At 39.4% G+C, this 27149-nt stretch overlaps 1 protein-coding gene across 2 annotated transcripts in view; it reads left to right on the top strand.

The window, feature by feature from the left end:
• Window positions 1–27149, top strand: part of pax3b (paired box 3b) — a 65721-nt gene that overhangs the window by 13303 nt on the left and 25269 nt on the right. For both annotated transcript variants that reach the window (XM_072911940.1, XM_061925931.2), the window contains exons 5-7: window positions 21071–21270; window positions 22753–22918; window positions 23265–23479. In XM_072911940.1, coding sequence (XP_072768041.1) covers window positions 21071–21270; window positions 22753–22918; window positions 23265–23479 — 581 coding nt within the window. The remainder of the gene's footprint in view (window positions 1–21070; window positions 21271–22752; window positions 22919–23264; window positions 23480–27149) is intronic.

The following is a 27149-nucleotide window of genomic DNA, read 5'->3' as shown; positions in this document are numbered from 1 at the left end:
GTATGACTTAACATAACTTATCACACCTCAATGTAACTTAATGCAATTTAGCGTAACTTAACACAACTTAACGTATCTTAACGTAACTAAACCTATCTTAAGGTAACTTAAAGTAACTTAATGCAACTTAGGGTAACTTAACGCAACTTAACGTAATTTAACATAACTTAACCTAACACAACTTCACGTAACTTAACGCAACTTAACATAACTTACCGTAACTTCATGTAACTTCATGTATCTTAATGTAAAGCAATACATAGTTAAGCAATGCACTGTGAGGCAGTTCAAAAAAATTATTTGTTGTGTTGAAATTTCAATGTGTACACTTTAAAGGGTTACAATTTTTTCGTAAATTGAAACAAATGTATTATTGAAGTTAAAAATAACAACAATATACAGGATGTACAATCTAGTATAAAAAAATTCACTGGATAATTATATTTATGGAGGAAACAACACACATACGCAAGGTACAAAAATCCCTCCTCGTTCTATTAAACATGGATGTATTGGGCAGTGAAATTGGCCTTCCAGCTTTCCTGGCATCATAGTGAACAAAGTTGATGAACAAAATAGCCTCTGAACCGCTTCACATTTTCAGTGTGTCTTTCGGACTCCATTCCTCATTAGGTGAAATTATCCAGATAATACAGAGGGGCCTCGTCAAGGGGCTGATACGTTCCTACTTAGTCGCGTGCGCGCACACGCGAAACCACAACACAGCCATATGCACGCACACGCATTCCTCTTTGCAATGCAAACAGTCAAAAGGGATAACTTTATTTAGTGAAAGAGGATCCTGGAAAAGGCTAATTGAATAAACCCGGGATCTTTGAAAAAGCCCTTACCATGGTGAGTGCAGTCATCATGTCATAATTAGGTTTATTGAGGCGCATTCCTTCAATTGGCCCTCTTTTCTCCAAGGCTCATTGTAACCGGGGTCCAGGCCAATGGCGAAGGGACAAAAGGGAGCCTTGAGCACACAATACATGAAAGAGACGCTAAGATTTAGCTGACGTTGTCACACAAACAGCAGGCAAATCATGTGGGTGTGTAAAAATGACTTGGGCTCAAGTTTGGCGTGCTGCAACTGTAAAAGGTGGGCATGCACTGGATCAGAGCCAGGGAAGAAGAGACTTGTATGCAATTTGGACGTGAATCAATTTTTTAAGCATCCCTGATTGATGCTACTCCTGGTATGAATCCTATAGAAATTTGGCCCAGTCCCTCCACCTAGCACACTGATGTCAAACTCAAGGACCGGGTGCCACAAGTGGCCCGCCACTTCTTTTTGTGTGGCCCACCAAAGGCTGCAAATAATATGTGTCAATAAAGTATTTTCTGGCTAATTGTATATATTTTTAAATTTTAACAGAAAAAGAAATGGAGCAACTGCAACTCCAAACCAATTGTAGCTTTATAATACTTGGGATAGAAATTTACAAAGCAATTGAGAAGACATACAAATACAACACTTAAACCTACAATACCAATAACTACAATACTAAAAAATAGGAGAACCAAAAATGTATAAAAGGACATAAGCAATAGTAATAATAATAATGTAAAATAGTTGTTTAATGTTTTTAATCCAATAATTTATTTCTTTGGGAAAAAAAAATAAATAAATACATAAATAAATAAATAAATAAATAAATAAATAAATAAATAAATACATTTTATATATATATATATATATATATATATATATATATATATATATATATATATATATATATATATATACTGCATATATATATATATATACTGCATATGTGTATATATATATATGTATATATATATATATGTATATATATGTATGTATATATGTATATATATATATGTATATATATGTATGTATATATATATATATATATATATATATATATATATACATATATATATACACATATGTATATATATATATATATATATATATATATATATATATATATGTGTATATATATATATATATATATATATATATATATATATATATATATATATATATATATATATATATATATATATATATATATATATATATATGTGTATATATATATGTATGTATATATCAATGTTTATCAATCAATCAATGTTTATTTATATAGCCCTAAATCACAAGTGTCTCAAAGGGCTGCACAAGCCACAACGACATCCTCGGTACAGAGCCCACATAAGGGCAAGGAAAAACTCACCCCAGTGGGACGTCGATGTGAATGACTATGAGAAACCTTGGAGAGGACCGCATATGTGGGACCCCCCCCCAACCCCCCAACCCCCCTTTCCCCCCCTCTAGGGGAGACCGAATGCAATGGATGTCGAGTGGGTCTGACATAATATTGTGAGAGTCCAGTCCATAGTATATATATATATATATATATATATATATATATATATATATATATATATATATATATATATATATATATATATATATATATGTATGTATGTATATATACTGTGTATATATATATATATATATATATATATATATATATATATATATATATATATATATATATGTATATATATATATATATATATATATATATATATATATATATATACATACACAGTATATATACACAGTATATATACATATATATATACATATGAATCAGAAATATTAAAAATCCTGAATTAGATGTGAATCGATTTTTATTTTTAAGCACTCCTACTGCTAACTTTAATATTATCTGTGCATGCAAGATGTTCCAAGAATTTTTTTTGTTAATTATATAAATACCTAAATATGCTTGTCACCTTGACTTATGATTTCAAAGCAAGTTTTCCATCAATCTGTTGGTAAAAAATGTAATAATCAATCAAAATTGCCTATGCAAATTGTGTAATTAGGCTAATATGCATGTTGTGTAATTAGGCTATATGTATTTACATTGATAAATATTTACTTTTGCAAGAGATCACTGCAATGTGGCCCTCACTAAAAACTAGTTTGACACCCTTGACCTAGCAAATAAGGCACACTGTAGCGTCAGGCATGTGACGTTCACCAAACATGAGTTAAACTAAAGCTTTAAGGAAATGTTTAACATTTTTCCACAGTTAAACCTTTGCGATATGACTGTAACCAACAAAAGATGACATCGAAACACCGTAGATGTTAAGTTCTCCTCAGTGCAATAAGATGTCGTACAGTTTCAGTCCCATCATGATAGGACAAAGACAGGACCAATAAGGTCGTGGAGGATCTTATAATAGCTATTGGCTATTAGTGGCCTGAGTCAAACGTCTGGTGAAGAGGGCTCTGTCTGTCCATTGAAAGAATGAATGTGTCACTCAGAGTCTCCGGGCAGGAGGGCAAAGTGGCGAGCACCAAATCGCTCTCCTCCTCTACCCTGGGGGCTCTAACCCACTCTCCTTGTCCCTCTCTCTTAATTTTTTCTAATAAGCCCATGCATGATGACCATCCAAGCATGAAAACATACTTATCCTCAAATGAATGGCTCCTCTATACTTCATTAAAGCCCCTTTCTCCTTTCACACTTTTATTGTGACTGTCTGATATCAATTCAAAGGGCAATTAATGAATGCACGCCAACTTTGAAGTTAGACCGATTTTTTTTGGGGGGGGGGGCAAGTGTGTGAAGGACAGAGGCAGTTAGACACACACACACACACACACACACACACACACACACACACACACACACACACACGACTCAAGGCTTTAGCACCCCAGCCTTCACCCGTGATGGACTAGCCACATTGAGCAGTGACTGAACGCGCCTCAACGATGGCAATGAAAGAGTGAAAAGGGCCAGCGAAGGTCAAGTAAAATGGCTCGCCTTAGAATAAGGCTTCTCTTTATCTTATGTAAGCCTGCACTACAAGCACAGGGCTTGGCTGAGAGGAGTTTTTTTTTTAATATGCATGTATTTATTATGCATTAAAGTGTTTTTTTCATTTTTTAGTTTCATTTACTTGTCAAGAGTCAAAGATGGCATAGGTCACTGTTGATAGGGAACATGCAGCTGTCAATCACCTGACTGATGAAGCCTGACTTTCATTTGTTAACTAATTAGTCTGATTGATTTTGTGTCGTAGCCATCTAGTGTACAATTTGTTGAATTACATTATTTTAATTGGAAGCCATGCTAAAAATTGTCTGAGATTTGTCATTGAATGTATCAGTCATGCTTGTGTTACCAATTCACAGGTTCCTGGATAGTGTATATTAAAGCAGAATATGGTAATATATTATCAAGAAACAGTGTTTAGTTTGGCAATATGTGTGTAATTTAAAATAGAAAAAATAATTATACAGTGGTTACCATTTAAATCAATTTCTTTTTTGTGTGAAATACTTAGCTTAGACACTTTTAACTGTTTGAAAGACCCCTTTTAACAGTATATTTAGCATATCATTTTTACAACAGTAAATAGTAAGACAGATAGAGTTACAGTGAAATCTGCTTAAGTCAGCACCGCTCATATCTAGGAATGGGTACCAAAATCCGGTTCCTGCTATAATGAATGTAGACTCAGCCATCTGCAACAAGTGCATGGTGTTGATATTGTGCAAGTGACCTCTTGTAAGTAACATAGCTCTGAACAGGAGAAACATATATCGGAGTAAGGAGTAGTGTACTAGACTAGCCTGTGGTACAGCAACATCTGTTCTGGCATACCTTTACATAGAATCTCTCCATACTGGATGCCAAACAGCTCAAAGGTAAAAAAAACAAAACTGTAGCGTCCCGACAGAAGCGCAGAAGCAGGAGTCTGAGCTTTTTCAACCGTTTTGCCGACCTTAAAAATTCCAACAGCAGCCCTCATAACACAGTCAGCGAAGTAGTGCTAGCCAGTAGCCACCATAGGTATAGCTACAACAATAACACAGCACTTCCTGATGATGCACCAATGAGTTTAAGATGAGCGAGGTGCATTCACAAACACCCGTAATAATGAGTATCAACATTACAACACAAGCAAGTAATTTTATTTTTACACGTTCTCTATGTTCTGTAGTGCTGCAATAATTATGATAATTTGTTGTGGATTTTATTTCTTGAAGTTTTATATTCTACTTATAGTCCTCAGGGACGGAATAGCTCAGTTGGTAGAGTGGCCGTGCCAGCAACTTGAGGGTTCCAGGTTCGATCCCCGCTTATACCATCCTAGTAATTGCCGTTGTGTCCTTGGGCAAGACACTTTACCCACCTGCTCCCAGTGCCACCCACACTGGTTTAAATGTTACTTAGATATTGGGTTTCACTAAAGCGCTTTGAGTCACTAGAGAAAAGCGCTATATACATATAATTCATTTAATTTATGTAAATGAGGTATTTCAATTACTTGTCTGTAACCTTTTTAAGCACAGAGGGTTTTTCCCCCCGTTTTTTTCCACAAAGTTCCACAAAAAAAGGCATTGTTGTTTAAAAAAAAATAGCATGTTTTCCATTGGTTTGGGCACCGTTTTAAAAGTACCAATTTCCTATTAATATCGGTTAATATATAAATGATACCCATACTTACTTACTATGTCGCCAACCTGTCAAAGTCAACCAACTCACCCACATTTGTTCTTCTTATCTTTAAAAAAAGTGCTCGCTTAAGTTAACGTTGACATACATGGTGGACCGCTTTTTGTCGACAAAGTTTGAGAAACAAAAGAGTCATTAAGCATGTATGAAAAATCGGTCCGCTTATGTCGAAATCTGTTCATTCATACTTCTTTTTGGAACGTTAGCCACCAGAAGAAAGATGTGTGCACGTACAAAAAGCTTTATTGTCACTTCAGTCAAGACATACAACCAGATTACCGCACCATATCTGTTCAAACAGAGTATAATATACCATATGAAGACAGAAGAATGCAAATACATATATGCACAAAAGAAGGTAAATGACGTCGCCATATTACCGTAGTTTAAAAATCCTTTCTCATTTATTCTTATGTCTCTGGCCCAAGTTACAAATAAATGTGCAACAAATGGCTATAGTACTTCCATCCATCCATTTTCTACCGCTTATTCCCTTCGGGGTCGCGGGGGGCGCTGGAGCCTATCTCAGCTACAATCGGGCGGAAGGCGGGGTACACCCTGGACAAGTCGCCATCTCATCGCGGGGCTATAGTAATTTCTATTTTGATTTGGGTTACGTTGACAATCTGTTATGTCGACATTAGGGATGTAACAATCAACAGTATAAGGACAACTGCAGTTAAACTCACAACGGTTAGTATTACCGAGTGAAAAACCATGATAGATAACTGCACTTTGATAAACTTACGGACTGACTGGCGCCAGCTCGCTAGCTTTAATGCTGACATGAAAACAAGAAACATTAACGTCTTTTCCCGTTAAGAAACGACATACCATAATCTAAACTTATATAAACAAATTTGTTACGCATTTTTCATTCAAATAAATCTTAAAGCGCTACAGTACAAACCAATATTTGAATCGATAAAAGCTTAGTCATCAAAACTGACAAAATACTAAGACTAAAAAATACTGCGTCTATTTATCTAAAAAAAAAAATTACTTGGTCAATAGATTTTAGTGTGGGCATAAGTACTTTTTGACCATATTCAACAAAACTTTGATAAGAATGATAACCGTGATAATTTTGGTCACGATAACCGTAATGACATTTTCATATCGTTACATTCCTACAGTCGACATCAGTCAGCCAGTCCGAGGGGCGTCGACTGTTCCTTTGTAACCGGATTAGGGGGTAAAAAAACTATGGAGGTGGAATCTGGGCAAACACGATCTTGGTGAGATAAAATATTACGTTTTCACCACTTCTGTATCATGAAAGGAACCCACACAAAAAAACTGTGATGCACATTTTTTAAAGTGTTTGTCCATGGCACGGAAGCAAGAGATGCCATACTTCCAGAGTATTTTTCTGTGGTATTTAAGACAGATGACTGCCTGACAGCGAAAGGACGCAAGTTAAACCATTTCCTCGATAAGTAAGAATGGCAGTTAACATGTACAGAGTTCAACATGCTGGCCGCCCCTCGCCGTGACCTGTGTGACGAGACATATTTTAAAGACAGGGAACAGCAAGGTCACAGGGTAGCATGGGGTCGCTTGCTTGTAGCACCGCACAGGAAACAAGGTTAGAAACACATTTAGTTAAAAATGACAGGTAACCATTTCCTGATACCTCCCACTATTTTTTTTGACCATATTTTCCTGAGAGCTGCGTCCTCTGCAGGGGACATTTGTGTTTTGCATAACAGGGTTATTTCCACCCCCCGAAATGTGTTAAAAGTAATAGACCAAAAATAAATGTCCACTGCAGAAAACGCTGGGTTCTTGAGGATATCTCCTCCACAATACATCAGTGTTCCCTTCGCCACTTCGCAGTTTACTTACCATGGTCTTAGTGGATCGCAGATTTTAAAGTACCATTGTACTTATTATTGATATTTTATACACTTTTCCACCATTTGTGGCATTAATGACGATATCAAACAAACAGAAGAAGTCTGGAGCTAAAGTCCTAGAGAAGTTTCTTAGGCGCAAAAATTATGATTAAGTTGTATAGCTGTATTTTTCATTTGCACTTAAAGGTTAATGGCAGTTTTATTGACAGTGTATTCAAATGAAGAGTAAGATGACTAATTCAGTGTACAAGAAATTTAGGGATTTCAACATCTACGGTCCGGAATATCATCAAAAGGTTCAGAGAATCTGGAGAAATCACTCCACGTAAGCGGCATGGCCGGAAACCAACATTGAATGACCGTGACCTTCGATCCCTCAGACGGCACTGTGTCAAAAACCGACATCAATCTCTAAAGGATATCACCACATGGGCCCAGGAACACTTCAGAAAACCACTGTCACTAAATACAGTTTGTCGCTACATCTGTAAGTGCAAGTTAAAGTTCTACTATGCAAAGCGAAAGTCATTTATCAACAACATCCAGAAACGCTGCCGGCTTCTCTGGGCCTGAGATCATCTAAGATGGACTGATGCAAAGTGGAAAAGTGTTCTGTGGTCTGACGAGTCCACATTTGAAATTGTTTTTGGAAATATTCGACATTGTGTCATCTGGACCAAAGGGGAAGCGAACCATCCAGACTGTTATCGACGCAACGTTCAAAAGCCAGAATCTGTGATGGTATGGGGGTGCATTAGTGACCAAGGCATGGGTAACTTACACATCTGTGAAGGCACCATTAATGCTGAAAGGTACATACAGGTTTTGGAACAACATATGCTGCCATCTAAGCGCCGTCTTTTTCATGGACGCCACTGCTTATTTCAGCAAGACAATGCCAAGCCACATTCAGCACGTGTTACACCAGCGTGGTTTTGTAAAAAAAGAGTGCGGGTACTTTCCTGGCCCGCCTGCAGTCCAGATCTGTCTCCCATCGAAAATGTGTGGCGCATTATGAAGCGTAAAATACGACAGCGGAGACCCCGGACTGTTGAACGACTGAAGCTCTACATAAAACAAGAATGGGAAAGAATTCCACTTTCAAAGCTTCAACAATTAGTTTCCTCAGTTCCCAATTGTTTATTGAGTGTTGTTAAAAGAAAAGGTGATGTAACACAGTGGTGAACAAGCCCTTTCTCAACTACTTTGGCACTTGTTGCAGCCATGAAATTCTAAGTTAATTATTATTTGCAAAAAAAAAATAAAGTTTATGAGTTTGAACATCCAATATGTTGTCTTTGTAGTGCATTCAATTGAATATGGGTCGAAAAGGATTTGCAAATCATTGTATTCCGTTTATATTTACATCTAACACAATTTCCCAATTCATATGGAAACGGGGTTCGTACAACAGGAGCACTATAGTGAATTTAAAAATTTGCTGCAAACATGTTTGTCTACCAAGTTTTAAACTAAACTTGGGGGCCGATATGGTGTCATTCTCGGATTGAATTTGCCCCCAAAGTTGCCAGTTGAATAGCTCTGTTTTAGAGTGTATAAAGCATTTCAAGAGCATAGCAAATGTTTATATGTGTGTGTGTGGAGGGCTTATCACTTTAAAAGCATATATTAATAGGTTTAAATGCTAAAATAAATAGCTTCCCTACTTTGTGGAAATTCATCTATCAAGGGGGTCCAGAACGTAACCCCTATGATAATGGAGGGAAACTGTAACTTAAAATGAGCAAACCCTTAGTACAATTTCTGAAGGCTTCTTAGCAAGTCAAGTGAGTTGACTTTCAAAAGACACCAGCCAGAGAGAGTCACAGATGGATCCATAAGCTGTCAGTATAGCCATTATCTTACCCAGCATCTGCCTACTTTGACTTCTATATACTGTTTAATGCAGTCGGGCAGTCACTTAGTCCCCCAGCGCCTGAATAGAAGCGGTATGGTTGTCCCGCCCAAATAAATGCCGCGTTTGTCTCCGCTGCCTTTTGTTTTGTGTGATTTCGGGAGGTGAGGGTCTAGAGAGAAAGGGGTGGACAGAGTGTCACTGCCTCAATTTAGCCTCACTGTTAACTAAAGCCCCAGAAGTGTTCTTGGGCCGTGCGAAGGAGGGGTGTAAATAGTCCACATATGGCCAGTCAATTCCCCCAAGTCCTAGGTTTCACGTCCCCCTTTTGCTCTTTATCTTTCACTCTCCCTCTCACGCACACATGCATAAATGCTGAATCAGAACGGTCTCATGTCTCAGTGGACATATTCAAGCCATTCTCCCAAACAAGCAGCAAGACTGTGAGGTCTTTCCAACAGTCTGTTGCGGCTAAACCCTCTGTTCTCCTTCTGGGTTTTCCTGGTGTGGTGTGGAAGGAGACACTTTGGGCTGTCTTGGCTCCAGAGAGGTTGTTTTGCTTGGGGTCCCATGCACACCGCCTCTCAGGGTTTTAGTTTGGTTAAACAGTTTTCTTTTCTCCTCTGCCCCTGTCCGCCAACCCCCTTCTCCTTGCTTCTCTTATTTTGTGGCTTAATCTCAGCCCAGCTCCTTTGCCAGGCCTTCTCCGCTCAGAAAATGATACCCTTTTAAGGCTCATATTTTCTGTAAATTTGACGTGTCAATCAGAGTCAGTCTCACATGGCCTCATTGCTATGTTCATACAAGATGGAGGAAAGTATACAGAGAGAAGTCAAGAGTTTACTGGGTGCACGGCATTCAGGATATGGAATATACTGTATTATACATACAGGCAAGACAGTTATACGTAGGTTAAAGTGGATAATTTGATTGGCCAATTCTATTTAACAGTGCCAAATTGATGAGATCAGATCTTAAGGATAGCAAGGCGATGACGGTAAATGGGGGTCATTGAAACCACAGGTTGGCACAATTCCTAGAATACCATTTGTATAGCTCAGTCAAATAAGTCAGACTTTATGTACATACACAGATTTACTGTAAAAATGAATGTTATGTAAAAGTAGCAAGAAAGCTATTGTTAATGGCGGCTCAAAATGATGACAAGCTCCTCTACATGCAAGTAGAATCTGGGGAAAGTCGAGTGCTTGGGCTACAGCACAGCACAGTGTGTGTATTAGTGTGTATCGGCACACCCAATGTAACTTCTCCACAAGCCACTTTTACTGTATTTGTCTTACGTCATGTCTGACTGTCCTTTTCTAAACTTTAGTTGTACTTCCTTGTTGTGTGTTAGGATTAGGTTAAAATCGATTTCATGGAAGAACAAACTCCTACAATGAAGTTACTAAAGATCTAGATACAAATGTGACTATAGGATTCATTTTCCCACATTCACTTTCTTGTTTTAGCTATTTTGTGTGTTAAAAGCTAACTAATGAAAAATAAAAGTATTATTTAACTAATATTTATTCATTTAGATTTTCACAATTGATGATGTGGCGACTTGTCCAGGGTGTACCTGCCTTCCACCCGAGTGCAGCTGGGATAGGCTCCAGCCCCCCGCAACCCGGAAAGGGACAAGCGGTAGGAAATGGATGGATGCAGTTGTGTCTAATTTGATAGGGCAGGCCTACTCAGTGGCCTAGTGGTTAGAGTGTCCGCCCTGAGATCGGTAGGTTGTGAGTTCAAACCCCGGCCGAGTCATACCAAAGACTATAAAAATGGGACCCATTACCTCCCTGCTTGGCACTCAGCATCAAGGGTTGGAATTGGGGGTTAAATCACCAAAATGATTCCCGGGCGTGGCCACCGCTGCTGCCCACTGCTCCCCTCACCTCCCAGGGGGTGATCAAGGGTGATGGGTCAAATGCAGAGAATAATCTCGCCACACCTAGTGTGTGTGTGACAATCATTGGTACTTTAACTTTAACTTTAACTTTTTATTCAACTAAATTGTTTTGGGGGCCACATTCCCAGAAAGCTGGGCGGACTTCTCCCTCCACTACTAGTCTTATTTTGTATACTCCTGAAGAACCAGCATCCTCTACAGCAGACATTTGATTTTGGTGTATTTATTTTGTCAGTTACAGAAGCCTTCTGTCGTTTTTAAGGACCTTTTGCAAAAAAAGTAGTCAAAGATCATCTTTAGACAGCGCTCTATTGTTTAAAAATGCGAGTCTCTCACACGTTTTTTTAACTGAACTTGCAGGCCACCAGTTGAATACCCCAAATTATGAAAAAGAGAGGACCTAAAATGTAACCTTGAGGAACACCACTAGTTTACTTAAAGAAGTTGAACACATGACTACTGACTGCATCTGAGGTAAACAGGCTACAGCAACACCTTAGTTACAAAAATCACATTACAAAAAAAATTGTAACTACCAAAAAGGAGAGGTGTCCTGAGAAAAGCCTCAGTTGTGTAAATCACAAGTTTGGATCCCGGTGTTGTATGTTTGCTAGCAAGGTTTAAAATTTCAATACCGTGATCTTTTATGTGTTTACAGTGGGCCAGGTTTCTCTACACAACAGGAGCACTCTCGTGTTTTTAGGTATTTGCTGTAAAAATGTTTGTCTCTTAAGATTTGAACTGAACCCGGGGGCCGGTATGGTGTAATTTCCAGGCCAGATTTGGCCCCCGGGCCATCATTTACGTAGCACTGTGCTACACTTTCCATTACAAGGGTGTCTACAGTGCGGGCTGGGGGCCTTTATTTGCCCATAGCTTTTTTTTGACCCTGAACATATCTAGACAATTCAGTTAATACATAATAACATATATTATTGGATATTACACTAATTTGCTTTGTCACTTATAACAGTGGTCCCTAACCTTTTTGAGCCCAAGGACCAGCTCACTGTCCTGCAGACCTCATATTCAAGTATTAATATTAATAAATGAGAATAAACCTATAACAGTTTGAATGTATCACACCAATTACTACAGTGTTATCACACCAAAATGAACTCCCCTTAATGCAGAATCAGTGGCACCCTTGTCTTTGTTTCCCCTGCAAATCATTTTGCTATCTTACCGTAACGGCACACACTGATGTTGGATGCTCAATCAACTCGGGCTGCAGCTATCGATTATTTTAGTAATCGAGCAATTTATCCATTAGTTTGTTCGATTCATCAAGTAATCAGATAAAAACTAACTTATTTTTTTAGCCTCAATGTGTATTATAGGGAAACTATAGTTGATATAAACAACAACTTTTCTGCTTGCCACAACCTTTATTTATATATTTTTCATAAACATTGAAATGACCCTTTCAGCATGTGTGTATTATTGAAAAAAACAAAAAACAAAACAAACATATAAAAAATACCATGCTCCTATTTACGCTCTATTGCTGTGGCCCTGTGGATTGCGTATTTAAAGTTACGGGAACTCCATCCGGTCCCGTTTTTATACTTTTTTTCAATAAATTACACTCATTTAACAATTAATTAAAGTAACAGAATATAAATCAAAGCTTTTTTCTAACCAAAATAATCGACTAAATTGGTTGTCTGTTGCAGCCCTAAGTGTGAAAAGTGAGTGGAAGTGGTTTTTTTTTTCAAAATAAAAGACAAAAAAAATTCATAGCTGTAATTTTAAAACAAATTTCTTTCCGGCCCGGTGCATGGAATGTTTATTTTAATTTTTAGCTAGCGTACCAGATATTGACCTAAGTATCTTTAATATACAAAAATTATCCAAGTGGCCCCCAAATCCTTCAGTTTTTCTGTATGCGACTATCGGTGGGAAACGTTTGGACACTGCTGTTGTACAACAACAACAACAACAACAACGAACATAAACCAACACAGGTGCCCAGACAAACAATCCCACGGGTGCATTTACATGATCAACAACAACCCACATTGCCCCTGTCACTCCCTTGGGTGCTTGTACAGTTTTACTCCTAAGGAAGGAAGGGGAAGGGGTGGGCTGGAATCCCCCCCGGCTGTGCCCCCATCTCCCCCCTATTTCTCTGTGGAAACTCTTTATGCACCCTCTTCCCCATCCAGCTCCCCCGTGGGGCAGGTGACAGCCCTCCACTGTGAAGGGCCGAGGGAGCCATGACGGATTCCACAGATGGAGCGTGGAAATCGCCGGCAAAGAGTTCAGCTTTTTGTGGCAACAAAGGGCCAGAGAGTCAGAAAGAGAGAAATATGGGTGGAAAAGAATGGCTGGATGGGACAAAGAAAGACACTTAAAAAACCCGACATGGAGGAATAGGTATAGCTTGTTTGAAGAAGAGTTTCTAGTCGATATATGTTCACATTTCTTGTGTAAATCTTAGCAGCAACACAGCAACATTAGTTGAGTGTTTTGCAACACCGATGTTATCATCACTGCAGAAATGGGTATTGGACTTAGACTTAGACAAACTTTAATGATCCACAAGGGAAATTATTCTGTCTATCTTAACAAACATGTAATCAGCGGAATAAAACAAATAAGCCCTCTTATCCATCTACAGCAAATGTTCAACAATGCTCAGATTTGATGTTGCAATGTCTGAGAAGTTCTTGAAACCACGGTAGCAGCTATAAACGATAGGTGATTCCAAAGTGATTAAGGATTTTTTCGGCCGCCTCAGCTTTCCCAGGACCCAAATCCCTGTGAAATGCAGAGGAACGTGTATGCTGCTAAAGTCAGGGGAGTCAAAAAGAATTCCATGTGGCCCTGCTCTATGAACTGGAGGGGGAGGCTGCAAAAGGCCTCATCTCTTGTTTTTCTGCCAACCTGTCCAAAACTCCCAAGGCCTTCAAACCAAACTCCAAATTCCAGCAGGCTCAATGCTTTGTTTTTGTTTTTGTGGTGGCCTCGAAGTTTGTCTCTAAAATATTTTGTGTGCTGAGTTGTTTCACTGAGACACCGTAAGAAAGTCAGTACGGATGTAGATTGCAAGTATCGCAAAGCGTGCAAAATTGCACAGTATCTTCAGTCTCTATTTCTATTGGCCCTCTATTTTAAATATTTTACTTCTTGCTGACCCCAATGCTTGAATGTTTCTTTACCAATTTGCCCCTAATACATGTTAAGTTGACTCCCACTGCTATTTGTGTTGCGGGAAGAAACTCGCCGAAGGGGGTGCAAGGATCAGTTTCACACAAGGGGCCCACAGCTAGTTGGATTCCCTTGTACTTTATTGTTGTGTCTAAGGGGGAACTAATACAGTGTTGCACACAAAACAACCCCTGTGCTGAGAGGGAATTAATTAAGTATAATTAGGTATAACACAAAAAAGTGGGCACTCTGGCCTTGGTGAACTTATAAGGTGGCCCAATGGTGTGTTGTATGTAGTGAATACAAAACATGTTGCTGGATTATGGCTAATCACAATAGAATTAATACAGATCTGTGGTGGGGATAGAAAAAGGAGCGAATGGACTGTCACACCAATAATGTCACTGCTGCTCAGTTAGGCTGACCGTCAAGTCAAAAATAGTTGTTTTTGTAACTGGGGCAGCTTTAAACACACCCTAACGACGTGACGATACGCTTGAAAAAGATGGGTCGTTTTATATTCTGGGTTGACTTGTAGTCATTTATTTATTTAATAACATGGCAGGTTAAAGCACAACAAATATATATTTTTTTAATATATATATATATATATACATTTTTTACTTATATCTATTAATTTTTTACTATATGTGTATTTTATTTTTTTGGGCATTAACAATTAGTTGACATAATGCCGATTAGAAAAATTCATAGGCAAACATTTAATATTGTGGACTAGTTGCTTAATGACATTTAAATTGATAGACCCCGAGAGGGACAAGCGGTAGAAAATGGATGGATGGATGGGACCGCCAGGAACGTTCATGTTTACACTTTTACTCTTTTCGGTAAATAATTGCAACTAAATAAGCCTAACAGTACTGGATACAAATACTTTTGGTACGGAATGTTATGTTTACAGGACATCTTGCACTTGCATTCTGTTGATTTTTTTTTTGCACTTTGGTTATTATACCTTCTGGATTTAAGTAAAATCATCAGTTTCTCAGTAATTTCTGTTTGTTTTGTAACAGTTGAAGTCACTAGTACAGGTCTTAAAAATTAGTTGAAATCAAGTCGCGGACTCAACGTCAAACTCAAACGTGTACAGCTGATTATAAACAATAATCAGTGGCAAGTCGACTACTAAAATAATTGTTTGTGGCAGCCCTATTGGTAAGCAGGTACATGGTAAACACAGCAAGTGAACACATTATCTTATATATAGTTGTGTATATAGCAATTGCTGGGACATAGAGAAGGGTTCGGATTAAGGGTTTACAGCAGATAGGTAGTTGTCCAAATGGAACACAATTTGCACGCATTATAACTCTTTTTGGAATATCAGCTCCTCCCCATTAATACACACGCACACAACTAAATGATAATATTATCTTAAAAATGCAGTATTTGTAATAGTGTATGATTTCACCCATCCGTTAAATTAATACTTTTTTTCCCAAATGCAGTTAATATCGCGTGAGGATGTAATGAACGTCAAAGTAACTTTGTTAAGCTAATAAACTAAACTGTTTCCCTTCTACATTTTATTTTGGATATACATTTACTTCGAGATTGGGGGTGCAATATTCAATATGTGATATTGTCACCTCCTTTTAGTTGTTATATAAACTGCACATCTTTGTTATGTGACTTCATACAAAATAAGCTATTCAATATTACGATTATTTGTTTTCAGTCTTGTTTAGCTTTCATTTATCTCAGCACAGAAGTTACCTGACTGAACAGTTCAAATCAAGCGCACACACACACACGCACACACACACACACACACACACACACACACACACACACACACACACACACACACACACACACACACACACACACACACACACACACACACACACACACACACACACACACACACACACACACATAAGAAGAGGCAGAATAATGGTCCCTGATTAGTCTTTTGTGTGGCTTTTAGTCCACCAGTCCCCCTGTGGAGCCCTGGGACTTTTTTTTTCCTTGGGGTTTATTCTCTCACAATATTCCTCTTGAATGGAGGTCTGTTTGGCCACAAGACAACGAGGAAGACCGTCACTTGACTTGAGTGTGTGTGTGTGTGTGTGTGTGTGTGTGTTTGGAGAGGGGATGGGGCGGGGGGTGTAGTGTAATCAAACAAAGAATGATACAATGTAATTTTTTTACGGGTTATTAAAGGGGAACTGCACTTTAAAAAAAATTGCCTATAATTTTAAATCCCTATGTGAGACAAGCACATATATTTATTTTTTATGTATTCTAAATCGTAAATAAAGTCTATTTAATGCGGGTAGTGGCGATTAAAATGATTCTGCCTATAATAGCGTGCTAAAAAAACCTCCAAAAACCTACATCAATCTTTGCTGTAAGTATGTATGCAGTGCAGTAACGCACACATTCATAATACCATGTAATATTTAATGTATTTTGGTCATTTTAAGCATTATTGCGGCGCATTGATTTCACAACCTACGGTATTTCCTTCAACAACAAATACTATTAATCATGGCAGACTTTGTGAGAGCCAATGATGACTACTTTGGGACAAATGATGATCCAGAATTTTATATTTTTGAGCCTGAATTTAATGAGGATGAGCTACAACTTTTAGATGCTGAATGATAAGTAGATCATGCTATAAGTATCTATGGATATTCTCATTTTACTAAGCATCATGCAGCAGTATTGCAAATTGCTAAGCAGGAAATACAAACTACCGACTAATAGGTCAAGCACTTATATACTCAAATACAACGCGCTAAACAGCGCGTACAAATGATAAAATTGCATGTACTACCAGTGGGGCTGTTGCCTGTGATCTACTAAGCAAGTACAATTGAGAAAGGGTGCAGACCACCTTATTCAAATAAGGTTTTCGCGTGTACTATACACGGCTTTCACCAGGTAGACACTTGATTATTTACTGCACATTCATGTTTTCATGCTACTACATGTGGCATTTTGCTAGGTTTTCAAACAAGCTTTAGACATGTAACACTTTTTTCTGGGCATTTTAGAAACAGTTCTGCAGTGCATCTACAATGGAAACATTGTTCTCTGAAGATGCACTCATGGCTGGCACTAACTCCGAGCAAGAAAATACATATTGCAAACACTTTTTTCCCACAAAGTCGATATGTTAATAATATATCTTCTATAGGAAAGAACGAACACCATAAGGAAAAAGCATCAGCAGACAACAAAACTCATCAATTGAATGTGTTTTAATCACCTCCTCAAAGGGGAACTCCGCTTTTTTTGGAATTTGCCTATTGTTCAAAATCATTATGAGAAACACGATGACAAAAGGTTTATTCTTTTTTTTTGCATTCTAACATGTAATAATCAGCTTGTTCTAGGTTTATAGCAATGCAGCTAATGGGAGCAATGCATTCTGCCTCTAAATCACTTTAAAAATGCATCCAACACATCGGCGTGCTACGGTATTAGCCGTGAGCTAGCTTAGGCAAGAAATAGGCTCAGATTCTACGCCAGCAGCTGAATCGCGTTTGAGTTAGTAATGCACATAAGACACCAATATGTACTGAATGAAAAACACGACCATTGATATTACAGTATCTGTAAAGTATTAGCCCACATTTTATGTTTTGTTTGTACACAGCCAGCTCGACAGCCTATGTACTGTAGTTGTAATAACACGCATGATGTGCTGCGTGTATCATGATCAATATGAAGTGTGACTCACTCGATGGACAGTTGTTTGTTTGGTCCAGCTGGCCAGGGAAGTTTTTCCAAGTTGACTTTTGGTAAGCACACCATTTAGGTCGGAAAAACATGGCTCCAAGTTCCACATTTACACGGTCAAAGTCACGCCGACTTCACTCTCTCGGCTTCCGTCTGCTCCAATGTTTCAACCTCTGTTCGTGCTTGCTTCTAGAAGCAGTCGCTCATACTCTATATGTTCAGCTTCAAAAAGATAAAGTTGTGAATCCTCGTGTCCAAAAATAGTCGTCTTCGTGGTCTATTACCAAGTCTGCCATGAATAGAACACACTTCAATCAATCAATCAAAGTTTATTTCACGACTTTGAACAGCTAGTGCCTCATCTGATACCTGAAAATCTCTCCATGTAGGAGAGGGAGGCAGAGCAGAAAAGAAAAGAGATAGCAGATCAACTGGTCTAGAAAGGGGTCTATTTAAAGGCTAGAGTATACAAGTGAGTTTTAAGATGGGACTTAGATGCTTCTACTGAGGTAGTATCTCTAACTGTTAGTGGAAGGGCATTCCAGAGTACTGAAGCCCGAATAGAAAACGTTCGATAGCCCGCAGACTTTTTTTGGGCTCTGGGAATCATTAATAAGCCGGAGTTCTTAGAACACAGATTTCTGTCCGGGACATATGGTACAATACAATCAGCAAGCTTATGATGGAGCTAGACTGTTTAGTATTTTATACGTAAGTAGTAAAACCTTAAAGTCACATCTTAAGTGCACAAGAAGCCAGTGCAGGTGAGCGTAATATGATCAAACTTTATTGTTGTTGTCAAAAGTCTAGCAACCGCATTTTGTACCAACTGTAATCTTTTAATGCTAGACATAGGGAGGCCCAAAATAATAGGTTACAGTAATCGAGACGAGACGTAACGAACGCATGAATAATGATCTCAGCATCGGTGGTTGACAAAATTGGACAAATTTTAGCGATATTACGGAGATGAAAGAAGGCTGTTTTAGTAACACTAATGTGTGACTCAAATGAGACAGACCTCATAGTAAGCACCTGATATGTTGTTTAAAAAGCCCATATTATAGGTAGTGGGCTGTTTTGACTAATTTTTGTTAATGGTATCCGTAGCAGTGATATTAATAACGTTACGTTTATTTTGTGTAGTGCGCCTTAAATAATTTCAATCACATCTAGGAATTGATATGATGGGGATCTTGAGAATATTTGCTCGGTGCTGCAATAGATTTAATGCTTCATAATTTGCCACCTCAGAAGAACGCATGTTCACCTCTGGCAGAGTCACTGCAGAAAAAACATTATGTGAGTTGTGTATTATTCTACGAGAAATGCAGGAATTTTCCAGCCTGGCGCTGGTTAGTTCTATCTTAACTGACTCCTCACCCAAACTAACAGACACAGTAATTGCCTGTGTCCAAACTTGCTGTAGTGTAGTTAGTCAATTGTGACTCAGCCAGTAATCTATGTTCCTAGTTAGAGTGATGGCGCCTTCCTGGTTATGGTGAAGGCCGTCCCTCCTCAGCAAGACCGGTTTGCCCCAGAAAGAGGGCCAATTATCAATAAACGTTAGTCCCTGTTCTCTACAAAAAATCATTGCCTCTCGCAGGCAGGGGCCCAAAGACAAGTTTGAACAACATCAACAACATATTTGTAGCGAGATTACAAGTCCAAGCTCTGTTCCTCTTTGTAATCTCTGACTATCTCATCCTCGTGTCATTGGAGCCAACATGTACAACTAGCGTAGCAAGTGGTGCGATTAGCCTGTCGTACGTGTTTACTAGGCCTGTTGCGAGTTAGCTCTCTAAGATTAGCTTCAATGTCAGGTGCTCTGGCCCCGGGAATTCACTTAATTATGGCTGCTTTGCTAAGCTGTATGTTTCGGGTGATGGAGTCCCCTATGACTAAGGTGTGGTGCCCAGTAAACTGGGGTGTATGACTAGCTAAAGGGGTAAATCTATTATACGTCTCAACTGGTTCACCGTGGCTTGTAGCTTACAAGCTGGGCTAGTCAGTAATATATGTTGACAAGCATACTTAGGACGGTCCTTTCTCCCAGCCTTGTGTGTAACTGTGTCAGTTTGCACATACTTTTTAGATGTGCTAAGTAAAGACACAAAATAGCGCTTGCAGTTGGGTTTTAGTCTTAATAGATCACACTGCTTGTGCTAAGTAATTATATTTGCATCCGGTATTGTGGGTGTTCTGATGACCAGCATATATTTTACATATTCATTAAGACGGACGCTAAATAGATTGTGTTTCTTATTCTGCTCACTAAAGGGACGCAATCCTCTGTGCACATCAAGTTTGTGTGTACTATCAAGTTTTTACTTTAGTAGATCAGACCCTTACCGTCCGCTTTCAGTGATATGCCGACTGATGGGGTGTTTATATCTTTCAGCACAACATTTGTTTCCCCCGTTTAGATGATGAATTAATCATAACACCCACTCCTCAGGTAAAAAAAAAAAGGTGGCGCAAATGAGCATATTGTCGCGTCTTCCTCTCGAAGGTTTTGGGTCTAAATTAAACTTCAAATTTTCTCGCCTTATGTCTATAACCCAGTAACATACATGAGGCATGATTTATAAACTAGCACAAACTTTTACCATCTCAGAGGTGATGCAGCAGCTTAGTATGTCAATTACTACATAAGCTAGTTTACCACTCAGTGGTCAATGTGCTGTGTTCCTAAAAATAGTTCCTCTGCGTTAGCTCTTATTATAACAATGGCGCTAATGTTTGGATAATATGCAGGTCACAACATGTAAATGGAATATTGTTGGCAGTTTTTTAAAAGTTTTTAGAAGGCTTTTTAGGCAGAATAGATGACTCCCATTAGCAACATTGTTAGCCGTCTAGTACAAGCCGTGTTTTACAATTTAGAATACATATTATAGAGAACGACGTGTGTTCTTGTCACACATAGGGATTGTGAATGATAGGCAAAATTCCAAAAAAAAGGCTCACAATGATGAGTGTACAATTATAGACTGTTTATTTTGGTTTTGTCTGACAATTTTATCAAAGTTGATATGGTTTCTTTTTCTGTTTTGCTGAATAGCAAGTCACTCAGATGAGGGTTCAGACGTGGAGTCAGAGCCTGACCTTCCATTAAAAAGGAAACAGCGGCGCAGTCGGACCACGTTCACAGCAGAGCAGCTGGAGGAGTTGGAACACGCGTTTGAGAGGACCCACTACCCTGATATCTATACCAGGGAGGAGCTTGCCCAAAGAGCTAAACTAACTGAGGCCAGGGTGCAAGTAAGAGATGACATACACACGTAGGTCACAACATTCAATACACTTCCAAAAATAAAAGCAAATATGATAGCACTTTCCCCTAAATGTATTGATCTGTATTGATGTACAGTTTAAAGTGATAAGAAAATTGTAGTTTGTAGCAGTACATACTCATAATACTAAAAGCTTCAACTCATACTTATTATTATATTGCAATGCACCTATAATACTAATTCTGACCCAATACATAACAATGTGTATTTGTCAACAGAGACATAGAAAAGCACAGCAGTTTATAGTATATAGTTTTACATGCAGACAACAATGGGAAATACATATCAATGATGAATAAACTGGATAAATGAACAATAATCATCAATTTTGCCTTCATTGAAGACTATTTGTAGTTTGCTTCAAGTTATTTTGTTAAATCAAAAGTGTTTCTCGCCTGTGTTACTTTCTTAGACCCCATACTGGGTTATTGTGCAATCATAGAGACTGAGTCATCATTGCGAGGGATTCTTTGTTCTTTACGGAATGATACATGGGCTTCTGCTTGGCCGTATAACCGAGATGATATATGAAAACTAGGGCAACATTTTTGGCGTAAACCCAATCATCCAAAAAGTGGGATGTACGATATTAGCTAGCACTATATTCAATAGTAGTTATTACAGCTCTAAATTTGTTATTTGAAAATCTAATCACTTTTAACTTATCTAATATCTGACATTTCCTGAAAGTTTCTTCAAAATCTGCCCATAATGTTTTTAGCTATACAGCGCTACCTCACTACTTCTCTGTTCACTCAGTGTGGTCTCACTGCATCGCACATTTTAAAGTACCACTGACTACTTTGGGATTTAAGTGAAGTTTAATGCTAAAATGATGTTGGTTTTAGAGTGTGTGAAGTGTTTTAAGAGCAGAGCAGGTGTTTAGAAGTATGTGTGTGAAAGCTGTGTTTGTGTGTATGGAGGACTTATACAAATGTTAAATGCATATAATATTTACCTCCTGGCACAGGTAATTAATCAAATGATAAAAGAAATAGCCATGTCCCTGACCCTCTGGTCAGTCATCCACTCTCTGTGGGTGGAGGCAGGGCCGCTAGCATACACACAGAGAAGTTAAGTATTGTTAGGTAAACGTAAGGCAACGTAGTAAAATCCAAATCCTTAACCCATTTCAAAAAGTTTCTAAAAGTTTCATGAAAAACCGGCCATAACATTTTTGAGAGACAAACTAACACACCCCAATAACTACATCAAAGACAGAGTTTTTAATACATGAGCACTATTGCGTTTACAGTAGACTCTCAAGGAATTCAAATACTTTTTTCTTTTTTTTCTCCTCTGGAATGTACAACATTTTCCGGCATACTCCATATGAGAAGTTGAAACCCCAAAGTGTAAGCTCAGTTCATATTAATGCAGTGTGTTTTGTTTTGATGTGAGCAGAAACAATAAAAACGCCACAACACACACTCACTAACAACTTCACCAGGTTTGGTTCAGCAACCGGCGAGCCAGGTGGCGGAAGCAAGCAGGAGCCAATCAACTAATGGCCTTTAATCACCTGATCCCAGGAGGTTTCCCACCATCAGCCATGTCCAGTATTGCCCCTTACCAGCTTTCTGACAGCACCTACCCATCTTCATCTATAGCACAAGGTACACGAGGTCTGACATGATTGACAAATATACTACACACAAGTGTATTTATTTGGCAAATATACATGTGACAAATTCTTTATAATAACTCTTCATTTTTGTTTCTAAGGAACACACTTAAACTTAGAGAAGATATTTATTCACAAAGATGTATCTGTTGTTTATACTGATATTGTTAAACTAATTGTTGTGTAGTTAGTAATAGTACTGGTTGGTAATAGTACTGGTGCTGCACTGCATTACATTCAGTGCTGTATCTAATAGATTAAAAATGTGCATTGTAAATCCTAATATTTAATTTGGCAATAATAGAAAATGCTGAAGGATTTATTTTCTTGGTTTTTAGTCGCTGACCCGCCCAGCACGCTACATCGGCCACAGCCTCTTCCTCCCTCCTCCGGCCACCAAGTGTCAAGTGGTGGAGGTCAAGGCGAAGGAAGTTCTGCCTACTGCCTAGCCTCTGGGCGCCACTCCTTCTCAGGATACTCAGAAAGCTTTGCGAGTCCAGGGGGCCCAGCCAATCCCATGAACCCAACCATTGGAAATGGACTCTCTCCACAGGTGAGACAATAGCCCTTAACATCAATTATGTTTAGTATCTAGAGTAACATTTAAATTCCAAAATAATTAGCATTGTTCTGTCTATCTGTGTTGGCCTTCGATGAGGTGGCGACTTGTCCAGGGTGTATTGACAGATGGAAGATTGTTTCCAAATTCTTATCGTGCTGTTTGTGTAGTAAATTGCTTAGCGTGAGTCTGACTTTGATACTTCCTAACACCTCTCCCTGTGCTTTCACTTCTATGACTACATTTACACTGCAAGCCAAAGTGGCCCAAATCAGATTTTTTTTTAAATCAGATTTTTTTCCACCTGACTGTTTACAATTTACAATTTTTTTCATACTTCAGTGTAAACGCGCACAGGCCCCAATGTGGCCTTAATATCACTTGCATGCGCACTTTGATGAAGTGAAAACAAAGGAAGTTGACAGGGAGGAAGTCGCTACTACTACAAAACAAAATAAAAGTGGCAACACAATAAAAATGTGTGTTTTTCTTCACGTAAAAATAAATGAAAATTATATAATGTATGAATGGACATATATAGTGTAATATATTTGGGAGGGTTCATATCTTTTAATGGCTGTTAAGTAGAGTACATCAGCTTTTTTCAAACTCACACGTAAGCAAATGCGCCACAGCGTCAATTCCGGTCTTCCAACAATCGCTGTGTCTTCGGTAGGGCTGGGCGATATTGCCTTTTTTTAATATCGCGATATTTTAAGGCCATATCGCGATACACGATATATATCTCGATATTTTGCCTTAGCCTTGAATGAACACTTGATGCATATAATCACAGCAGTATGATGATTCTATGTGTCTACATTAAAACATTCTTCTTCATACTGCATTAATATATGCTACTTTTAAACTTTCATGCAGAGAAGGAAATCACAACTAAAAAAATCACTATTTTTTTCATATGGTGTTGATCTGGAAATGTTTGCCTTGGCATTTTGGTGGTGTGGACGTGTGGCACCGAACGATGTTGACGTGCGGAGTAAGCCCTCTTCATTCTCTAGCAGGTGACTTTTCAAATGATGCTACATATTAGCAGTGTAGCCGAGTGTCCTTGGTTCGCCTATACAGTGTACTTATCTAATAAAATAATAAACGGGAGACATTAGAGCAGGTTCGGTAGCCACCGCTTCTTTAATGTCAACATCACACACCTCCTTCCACAACCACACACACGCTACGTCACAGCCCTACGGCAACAACTCTGGAGGGACAAAACTCCTCCTCCTTACCTAACACACTGCGGTAACTTGGGACACCCTGAACTGTTTGTTACAGCAGTAATGCTACTTTTTATAGCAACGCTTTTGCCCCACACTTGACAAATTACGGTTGTCTGTTCGACATATTCCCACTTGAAGCCAAACCACCGCCAGACGATGGACCCCCTGCTGTTTTTCTTGGGAATTAATTATTCCTTCATTTGTTACCAGATTCGTACCTTCTTTCTCTCGTATTACCGCTAGAATCACAGCTAATGTTACACATGCCTCAATCTCTCTGCTCGGGGAGGGCGTATACGTATGTGACGTATGTCGTGACAGTATGTGACGTGTGTAAGAAGTTGTGCTTGCTGTCTGTGAGAAGGAGAGGCGGGAAAGAGCGAGTAGAGCATGTAGTTTAATGCCCGCAGCTATAAGCAACTGTGTGAGAACGTATACTCGATATCACGATATAGTCATTTTCTATATCGCACAGAGGTTACCCCGCGATATATCGCATATATCGATATATCGCCCAGCCCTAGTCTTCGGCATCAAAATACATATTCATATATTACATGTAGCCTATCATTTGCGCACTATTGACAAGTGATGCACCGAAAATGTAGTCGTCTTAAATACTCTGCTCACCGAAACCGGATGTTGATATGAAATATCCACTTCTGCTCGCGATTGCGTCTTTCCGCGCGTGATGTAGCTCGTCCAAAGCTGACGGAAAAGTCACATTCGGTTCACATTCAGGTCGCATTGTGTTTAGACTGAAGTCACATTTGAAAAGATCAGATTTCAATCGGATTCAGGACTACCTCCTGATGTGGCCTGAATCTGATGTGAGAAAATCAGATTTGAAGCACTTTGGAGCGTTTCGACTGGCAAAAAGAAATCTTAGCTGTGTCACTTTAGGGTAACAAAATCTGATTTTGTGTCTCAAGGCTATTAAGGCACTAACAAAGTGACCATGACTGGCATAAGCCCTTTAAAAAACATGGGGAAATTTTGCCTTGCATCAATATAAATACAATTACAAGAAAGTCTGATTTCATCAAATTATTAAGAAATAAATACATATTTAATTATTTAAAAAATAATTTGCTCATAATAACCAGCTCACCTGGTGGTGACCTGGCAGGCCCAAATGCATTGTGAGGGTCTGCTGGGAACGTCTAGCAGAGTCTCCTGTCAGAGAGAGTTTCAATTCCCACCTCCGGAAGAACTTTGAACATGTCACGAGGGAGGCACTGGATATTGAGTCCGAGTGGACCATGTTCCGTGCCTCTATTGTCGAGGCGGCTGATTGGAGCTGTGGCCGCCTTCTTATGAGAAAGCAGTGCCTGGGGAATCTGTGGTGGGCTCTCCTATTTCTGGGGCTGAGGTTGTCGAGGTAGTTAAAAAGCCCCTCGGTGGCAAGGCCCCGTAGGTGGATGAAATCTGCCCGGAGTTACTTAAGGCTCTGGATGCTGTGGGGCTGTCTTGGTTGACAAGACTCTGCAACATCGCATGGACATAGGGGGCGGTACCTCTGGATTGGCAGACCTGGGTGGTGGTTCCTCTCTTTAAGAAGGGGAACCAGAGGGTGTGTTCCAACTATCGTGGGATCACACTCCTCAGCCTTCCCGGTAAGGTCTATTCAGGTGTACTGGAGAGGAGGCTACGCCGGATAGTCGAACCTCGAATCCAGGAGGAACATTGTGGTTTTCGTCCTGGTCGTGGAACGGTTGACCAGCTCTATACTCTCGGCAGGGTCCTTGAGGGTGCATGGAAGTTTGCTCATCCAGTCTACATGTGCTTTGTGGACTTGGAGAAGGCATTTGACCGTGTCCCCCGGGAACTCCTGTGGGGAGTGCTCAGAGAGTACAGGGTATCGGACTATCTGATTGTGGCGGTCCGCTCCCTGTATGATCAGTGTCAGAGCTTGGTCCGCATTGCAAGTCGGACCCGTTTCCAGTGAGGGTTGGATTCCGCCAAGGCTGCCCTTTGTCACCGAATCTGTTCATAACTTTTATGGACAGAATTTCTAGGCGCAGTCAGGGCGTTGAGGGGATCCGGTTTGGTGGCTGCAGGATTAGGTCTCTGCCTTTTTGCAGATGATGTTGTCCTGATGGCTTCAACTGGCCAGGATCTTCAGCTCTCACTGGATCGGTTCGCAGTCGAGTGTGAAGCTACTGGGATGAGAATCAGCATTTACAAGTCAGAGTCCATGGTTCTCGCCCGGGAAAGGGTGGAGTGCCATCTCCAAGTTGGGGAGGAGATCTTGCCCCAAGTGGAGGAGTTCAAGTACCTAGGAGTCTTGCTTACGAGTGGGGGAAGAGTGGATCGTGAGATCGACAGGCGGATCGGTGCGGAGTCTTCAGTAATGCGGACGCTGTATCGATCCGTTGTGGTGAAGAAGGAGCTGAGCCGGAAGGCAAAGCTCTCAATTTACCGGT

This window comes from Nerophis lumbriciformis, linkage group LG30 (genome assembly GCF_033978685.3).
Source record: "Nerophis lumbriciformis linkage group LG30, RoL_Nlum_v2.1, whole genome shotgun sequence".
Classification (NCBI taxonomy): Eukaryota; Metazoa; Chordata; class Actinopteri; order Syngnathiformes; family Syngnathidae; genus Nerophis; species Nerophis lumbriciformis.
Note: the sequence above shows the minus strand (reverse complement) of the source record. Positions and strands in the feature narration are given on the sequence as shown.